Genomic DNA, 8,075 nt, shown 5'->3' with positions numbered 1-8,075 from the left:
CCACTGGAAAAGGGGCTCCCTAGGGAGAAGGCCAGTGCTCTGGAGTGTCAGCAAAACATCACATGAAAAGAAGCGCAGCCTGAATTTTGATGACAAAAGTGTGAAAGGATTCTTACTTTTTCTTTTCCTTGCTTAGTTAATATTTGGAAACATTACTGACAGAGAGCCTCTTGTTTGTACCAAATCCAGCTCCAGCCCAGGTAGAACTGCCCAGGGCAGTGACTGCTCTGCAGCTCTGTCAGCAGTTCTGTCTTTATATGTCCCAGGACAGCTATCCCAAAGCTCTGTTTAAAATGCAGTATGTATTGACAGAGAAATTGGCCATAGGATGTTTCCACTCCCATCCACTGTTTCAAAACCACCCTTTCCCAGCAACAATTACAATCCATAATGAGGAGAAGTACAGAAATTATCTTTCACTGAACAACAGGAAATATTTAAAACACTTTTACCTTCCCTTGCACTCTCCACATAATGAAACAAATCCTTTGTGAATTACTGGAGAGCCACAATCATGTATGAAGAACCTTTCATCCGTCTGCATTAAGAGATCCTTCCTTGGTCTCACTTGTCTTGCAGCAGAGTGTTTCAGATTTGTCATTTTGCCAGTGGAGAGATTTAAAGGTTAATCTCTGTGTCTCTGATCTTTCCAGAGTTCTTACATCATTCTTCATACATCATTCGAAAAGCAAACTTAGTATTTCTTCTTTCTTTTTCATCTTACATATTCCAACCTCAGCACCTTGCATGAAAACTGCTTATTCAACTCAAAATAAAATGAAAATAAATTAATGAGAGATAAAGAGCTCTTTGATGCAATAACCTTTAATGATTTCTTCCTGCTATGTAATTTAGGACAGTGTTTTTCCTGGCTTAATGCTGTAAGTTTGCATCATAAACAAAAAGCTGATGATTCATAAAACATTATTGCTAATGTATTTTTGAAATTAGCAAGAGACATGTAAAGTATCTTCCTTGTCTACCAGGCTTCTTGAAAGGAAACTTCCCTTTGAGAAATTATTCTTGGCACCAATGGCTGGAGTAGCCAGCCTTATGGGAAGAAGAAGCAGTGGTGACACCCACTGTGGAAGGTATAAATAGGGATCGGCGGCCACGGACAGCTCGCAGTCTGATTTCGTATCAAGCTGTGCATCTTGCTTTGGGCTTCTGCTTGCATTTCCAACCGCTGTCGCCATGAGTTGCAACATTAAGGAGACTATTACTGTATCTAGCAAAGGCAGGAGCAGTGGTGGCAGCTGTATCATTGGTGGTGGTGGTGGAGCACGGATTTCTTCCTATGGCATAGGCAGTGGCAGAGGTTTTTCTGGAAGGAGTTACTGCGGTGGAGTGAATTATGGAGGGGGACTGAGTGTTGGTAGCTTGGCTGGTGGGAGCTATGGAGGTGGCAACTGCTATGGCAATGGCCTTGGGTTTGGCCTTGGAGGTGGTGTGGTTGTTGGTGGTCTTGGTGGCGACTGCTTGCTTTCATCCTGCGATGAGAAGGTCACCATGCAGAACCTCAATGACCGCCTGGCTTCCTACCTGGACAAAGTGAAGTGCTTGGAGAAGGAGAATGCTGAGTTGGAGTGCAGGATCAGAGAGTGGTATGCAACACAGGGCCTCTCCTGCGAGCCCCGTGACTACAGCTGCTACTACAAAGAGATTGAAGATCTTCAGAACCAGGTAATCTCCCCTTGGGTTGTTCCTCCCCTTTTGAAAGCTTACTGCCAAATTTCTGGGTTGTTCCTCCGCTTTTGAAAACATACTGCTGAATTTCTGGGTTGTTCCTCCCCTTTTGAAAGCATACTGCTGAATTTGTGTTTAGAACCTACTGCAGTTGTTGGAGGGAACTTTGGTGCTTCTGAATGTCTTTGCAAACAGAAATTTTGGCAAATTCCCCTATGATGTTGCTGAGTGTGGGGGCACATCAAGGATGGGTGCTGCGAGGTCATATGGGTGGGAGAACACTCTGAAAAAGAGAAAGGATGTTTTGGTACATTGTATTTGATTATACAACTGTAAATGTGGTATTAGCAATGTACTCTGAGGAAACGTAGTGGTGTCAGCCCCACAGGAAAAGCAAAGCGAGCTATGGAATGATCAAAAACATATATATTGAATGCTTTATCAAATGAAACATTATAAAATCTGGGTGAGAAAAGCTGAGAATTGAAACTGATTGTCACAGTGGCACAAACAGCCTGATATTAGTAAGTCCACAATGAAAGTTATGGCTGATCCTAAGGCTTAAAGACACCTTCCCACCATCTTCCCTGAAGGTCCTTAAGTCTGAAGCCCAGAACATGCCAGCTTGAATGTCAGTTGAGATTTAGTATCTTAAGGAAGGTTCTTTAGGTTCATTTTTTGAAGCATCTTTAGAACTTGCCTTCAGATCTTGAAACTGGGAAGTCCCATCTCACAACTCTTTAATTCCCAGCTCTACGTGGTTTATCTCTTTTCTTCTGTGAGTAAAGGAGGCAAAGCCACCACCTTCAACTTCTCTGCTGAAGGGACAAAGTTACTTAAGTAAGAAGGTAACAGAAAAAGGGAATTGTGAAGAGTTGCTACCTAACTACAATGCAGAAAGACCTGTAGAGTAGAACAGGAGACGGGAGACATCTCTCATGGTTTGCTGTTTTCCAGATTGTCTGCGCAACCATTGATAACAACAAGATCATCCTGGACATTGATAACAGCAGGATGGCTGCTGACGACTTCCGTGTGAAGTGAGTGCCCCTCTGTGAACCTGCTGCCTCCCCCCTGCTCTGTTCCACCTCCCTGGGAGGCTCAGAGCACTAATTATAGAGACTCCAGACACGTCTCCCCACATCACTGCGGTAGGACAGGATGATGAAAGGCGTTTTGCTCCTGGTCACCAGCCCTCCCTTAATTAGTGTTCTTGGGTAAAACATTTAGCAACGGCGTTTGTGGTGAGGCTGGGGACGGGCACCTCAGGGAGTGGCCCATTTTCGCCCCAGACCAATGCCGATGGGATCAACAAAGCAGAAATGCAGCTGAGTAAGTGATACCAAATACACAGTGAGCAGGAGCAGAGAAAAAACATGAGGAAGAAAAGCTTTCACATAACAGACAGGAAGTGGTGCAGAAATCCAAGGCATGGTGCATTCAGCTTGGACAGCAAAATGCAGGGCAAAGCATGGAGCTGGGAAAGGAGATCCTGTGGCACAGAGCCCATGTGGGACATCCCCATCCTGAATCTATGCTTTCTGACACACCCCAGGTACGAGACGGAGCTGGCCCTGCGCCAGAGCGTGGAGGCCGACATCAACGGGCTGCGCCAGGTGCTGGACCAGCTGACGCTGTGCAGGTCTGACCTGGAGGCACAGCTGGAGTCGCTGCGGGAGGAGCTCTGCTGCCTGAAGAAGAACCATGAGGAGGTAGGTCCTGCCCTAACCCTACGAGCACCAGGGCCTTGGCAGAAAACTTCGCCACTGTGGAATTTAAAAGATTATCCACTTTCAGGCCACAGCTTTCCCACCAAACTTTCTGGGCTCAGACCCCTCTGTCTCAGAAGGGAAGGGAGCTCTGGCAGGGGCAGTGCTGCTCCCGGGGCTGTGCTGACACTGGGAGTGCCAGAGGGTGGAAAGGTGCTGCTGACTCCAGTGGATGAAGAAAGAAATGAGCCAACAGATTTGCTGGGAAAACACTTGCACCATCCTCCAGTGCCTTTCACAGCCACAGCAGGGAAGAAAATCTTGCAGGGAGGGCAGTTCTTGGCCACTGAGTTTTGCTCTTCTGTGCTGCCTTCCAAAAGCCAGTATGATCTGATCTGGCATTTATTTCCAGGAGATGAATTGCCTGAGGAAACAGTCAACTGGAGACGTGAGTGTGGAGGTCAATGCCTGCCCTGGACCTGATCTCAGGCAAATCTTGGAGGATTTGAGATGCCAGTATGAAACACTGATAGCGCGCAACCGCAAGGAAGTCGAGGATTGGTACGAGTGCAAGGTAAGCGACACACTTATGCTGCAAACCAGACTGACACACACCCCCGGGCTCAGGAGCCTTTCAGAGACCAGACATGGAGACAATAACCAGTTCTTGCCTCTCAGCGAAGCCCGAGAGCAGCACTCATTATAGGCTGTGTTCCACAGGAGCCACAGGCCTGTCTGACCAGTTTGTTATGTCCCATCTGGAACAGCAGCATTTGCCACAAGGCCTTGTGGTGTGTTGTTGGAACAGAGATATCCCCCATTTGGATTAAAGAGATTTAATAGCCCATTAAAATGAACAAGCAGTGGAGCCGGTGGGAACACCGTGTGCACAGGGAACCTGCCCTGCTCCCTGTTTCTTTTTGCTGAATGCTCACCATGTTCTGCTCCTGTAAAAGCAAGTTCAGTGTACCCAGATATCCCCTGAAGCTCTTTATGCCGGATTGGTGATTTCAGATTGAGGAGGTGAATCGGGAAGTTATTACAAGCGGTCAGGAAGTGGAGACGTGCAACAACCAGGTGACTGAACTGAGACGCCAACTGCAAACCCTGGAAATCGATCTCCAAGCCCAGCTCAGCCAGGTGGGTGGTGAGCTGACTCACAGCTCTGACTGGTTACTGCTGTGTTTCTTAGCATGAACAGCCAGACCTGCCAACCAGCACGAAGGTGGTGAATGGCTCGTTCATTTTTGGATTTGAAATAACAAACTGCAGGGTGACACTTAAATGACTGTTGGTTTTTTGCTTATCTTATCTTATCAGAGAAATAACTTGGAATCATCTCTGGCTGAAACAGAGTGCCAGTACAACACCCTTCTCGGTGAGCTACAGAACCAAATCACGTGCGTGGAGCAGCAGTTGGCTGAAATAAGAGCGGAAATTGAGTGCCAGAACCAAGAATACAAGACCTTACTGGACGTCAAGTGCCGCCTGGAGCAGGAGATCCAGACCTACCGGTGCTTGTTGGAAGGAGGACAGCAGGACCTCATGTAAGTACCTCTCTAGAGGTACTTTATTCTAGAGAATAAATGAAAATATCAAGGATGTGTATTACAGACTGGGTATCCAACCTGATCTTTACTCCTTCTTAAGGCTTGCTCTGAGATGAAAAAGTTGCCTCATGAACAACTTCCTCATGATGAACATTCCAATCAGAACTAAATGTCAGTCCTTGGGATCTGCAAAGCAGAACACCAAATCTGCTGGTGACAATACTGTCACTCCTGGCATTATGTCAGCATTGGTGACAGTCCCTTTTTTACAGTGAGATGGGTGAGAACTGTCCTTGCCAAGGGGGAGGACAAATGCAAAGCCACTCTGAAAGTGAAAGAAAATATAGTGTAAAATACTGTAACCCCCATAAAGGCCATAGTTTGAGACTCTGTCATGTAGTCAGCAGTGATGTGAAGTTCTAAAAGTCCCTATTTCTCTCACCAAATTTATCCCACTAGTCACGGAGGAGGAATCGGAACTGGTGGAGGGGTCATTAGGACGAGCCACACCTACACAACAACTTCAGCTGCCCACTGCCAGCCCCAGGTCCCGCCCTGCAAGACCGGAGACATACAAGGTAAGAGCTGTGTTTTCACAAAAGGAAAACTGGCTTTGTTCATTTCCTTGTGCACTAAGGCCAGGAGGCAGCACATTCCTAGGACATGTCGCTGGCCTCCTCTCAGAGTCACTGTGCTACAGGGGGGATGTGTTACAGTGGTGGTGTCACTGAGAAATAGGTTTAAAGAGAGCTTGGACTGAACATGGAACATGAACATGCAGGAAGTAAACAGGAGACAAGAAGGAGAGGTAAAATGCAGAAGAGAAGGCCAGGGGAATAAGGCATAAAGGGAAGATCTGGAAGAAGAAGTAAAGAAGATGACAGCCAAAGCTTAGCAAAAGAATCTGGAAAGAGTGAAAAGAGTAAATCTATAGCTTTACAAGTGAAAATTCCCATTAAAGCAAATCATTTAGGGAACTTGTGGGGTTTCCTGAGTTGCTGCCAACTGCATCAGCTTAGCAGTGCATTCCAGAATCAAGGGCACCACATAGATCCGATTTCTGCTTTTTGAAGGATTTTACTTGTGTTTCAATCAAATAATGCTGCTGTGTTTTCTCTCCAGTGACCTGCAGGAGAATTTGTGATTAAGGAGAAACGGACTGGAAGGTGACAGGGAAACCCACAGACAACCCAGGAACACTCCGTGTTCACTGCACCCTCTGTGCAGAGAAAGTAGAAGTAACTCAGCGATGCTTGGCCACGTAGCTAAAGGGGGTGTCAGGAGCCACCTCCTCTGTTCTGCTCTTCTGTTCTGCAATGCTGTAACCTCTAGAAGTTACCTGAGTTAGTCAGGTCACTTATGTACCTGCTGGTGAAAAATGTCTCTAATAAAACTCTGCTTCTGCCTGATGCAATCAAGAACCTGTGTCTGAAACTGAGTTCCTTTTGAACACCAGGTGCTGATCCATCAACAAGGGGCACCTAAACTGGTCAGGATCATCCTGTACTGGGAACAAAGCTGCTTTGCCAGTGGGAGCCAGAGAATGGCCTCACTGACCTGGCAGGTCTTGTCCAGCTCTTCCCTGTTGTCACAGCCTGAGGCAGGTGTTGCCCATTCCTGTGTGACACAGGAGGAGTCAGACAGGCCAGCAGAGCTGGAACTCGTCAGTGAAAGAACAGTGACAGAAATTGCTGTGCCAAGGCTCAGTCAGGTGTGTATCCACACACAGGTACCACCTTAGCAGCCACCTCTGGTGCACATCTCCAGCTTCTCTCCAGATGTGTCAGGTGTTAAACTGGGAGATGTGGTGGTGCTGGGGAGCATGATGTCTGTCACACACGTCTCAGCAGGCGTCTCCTGGCCCCACCTGTCTCCCGGACTAGTGCAGTGTGAGCATGTCCGAGTGGTGCTGCCCCTCGGCAGAACGAATCCCACCTCCTCTGTGTCAAACCACTGCCTGGGGGGGACCCTGGGGGCACAGTGCCCCTTCTCCTGGGTGCCTGTCAGCAGAGCAGCAGGTGCTGAGATGGCAAATGTTCTCAGCAACCTCCTCTGCTCTTCAGATAGCCAAGGCGTGGTTGGACATCCACAGCTGTGCAGACACCCACAGGATGGGAAGAGCTGATGGCCTGGAAGCCATTTTTGTACCTTATGTGACACGACACAAAGAATTCGCACACCTAAACACGTGTGAAATCTTTTGGACACCTTTGCCGAGAAATTAAAAAATATTTGAAACATAAAAGCAAATTCATTTCCCCAAGCCCCGCTCCTGACTGTGCCACACGCGTGCATAAGAGCATTTCTACCGCTGCTCTGGCCGGTTTCTGCGCCGCAATAAGCCGGGAGCCGGGACGGGGCAAAGGGAGGGCGGAGTTTTGGCTGTGAGGAAGCGGAGAAGGGACAATAGTGATCCCTGGCGGCCGGGAGGCGGCGGGGACGGGCGCTCCCGGAGCGGCCGCGCCGGGACCAGAGATGCTGATCCCGACAGCGGGGAGGAACTGGGGGTCCTTGCCGGCAACACCGCACCATCGTGGGGACGGGCCAGGGTCACCTCCTGATCTTCCCAGACTCGAATTTCTCCCTGCAGCTGCCCAAACCCTTGAACAAAGCCCCGGAGCTGCTGCTCGCTCCTCCCAGCAGAACAGTGTGAATCAGATCCTCCGGGAGCGAGAGGCAGATGCTCATCGAAACTAAAATCCTGGGAATTTGGCACCTGAGTTTTCACCTTCTGCTCCATCGGCACTGCCCCTCTTGTACCACAGACTGAAATAGCTACCTGAAGCACCTGTGAAAATACTTACACTGGGTTAGGTTTGGTTGTTTTTCCCAGAGGAAAGAGAAACTTAAAATATTATCCTGGGTTTGTTTTGTTTCATTTTACTTTGTTTTTTCCAGAGGACAGAGACATTGAACATGCCTGAGAATACAGGGCAAAACTGGCCAATCCAAAACCTGTCCAGTCTGAACCGAGTCTGAAGCAGAGGTTTGCCATTAGCACTGTATTTCTGTATTTAAAGTCACATTAAAATTTGGAATAATTAGCTGAAATAAAGCTGGAATAATTAATAATCCTGACTGACATGCAAATGCTTCTTGTGCTGAAGAACAAGGAAATGGAGAAAGTGCC

General features: G+C 47.8%; 1 protein-coding gene across 1 annotated transcript; it reads left to right on the top strand.

The window, feature by feature from the left end:
- Positions 1-1,078: 1,078 nt before the first annotated feature.
- On the top strand, positions 1,079-6,366 carry LOC116455953 (keratin, type I cytoskeletal 13-like). Its single transcript, XM_032134351.1, has 8 exons — positions 1,079-1,683; positions 2,644-2,726; positions 3,242-3,398; positions 3,808-3,969; positions 4,410-4,535; positions 4,716-4,942; positions 5,405-5,523; positions 6,068-6,366. Exons 1-8 carry the CDS (start codon positions 1,195-1,197, stop codon positions 6,091-6,093), a joined length of 1,389 nt encoding a protein of 462 aa, XP_031990242.1. The 5' UTR covers positions 1,079-1,194; the 3' UTR covers positions 6,094-6,366.
- The last annotated feature ends 1,709 nt before the right edge of the window (positions 6,367-8,075 follow it).

The sequence above is a fragment of the Corvus moneduloides genome, chromosome 26 (genome assembly GCF_009650955.1).
Source record: "Corvus moneduloides isolate bCorMon1 chromosome 26, bCorMon1.pri, whole genome shotgun sequence".
Taxonomy (NCBI): Eukaryota; Metazoa; Chordata; class Aves; order Passeriformes; family Corvidae; genus Corvus; species Corvus moneduloides.
Note: the sequence above shows the minus strand (reverse complement) of the source record. Positions and strands in the feature narration are given on the sequence as shown.

Excerpts from the sequence above, each read along its gene's own strand:
- LOC116455953 (XM_032134351.1), top strand. The coding sequence starts at position 1,195 with ATGAGTTGCAACATTAAGGAGACTATTACTGTATCTAGCAAAGGCAGG. Across the intron at positions 3,970-4,409 it reads AGGATTGGTACGAGTGCAAG|ATTGAGGAGGTGAATCGGGA; the intron begins GTAAGCGACACA and ends TGGTGATTTCAG. Across the intron at positions 4,536-4,715 it reads TCCAAGCCCAGCTCAGCCAG|AGAAATAACTTGGAATCATC; the intron begins GTGGGTGGTGAG and ends TTATCTTATCAG.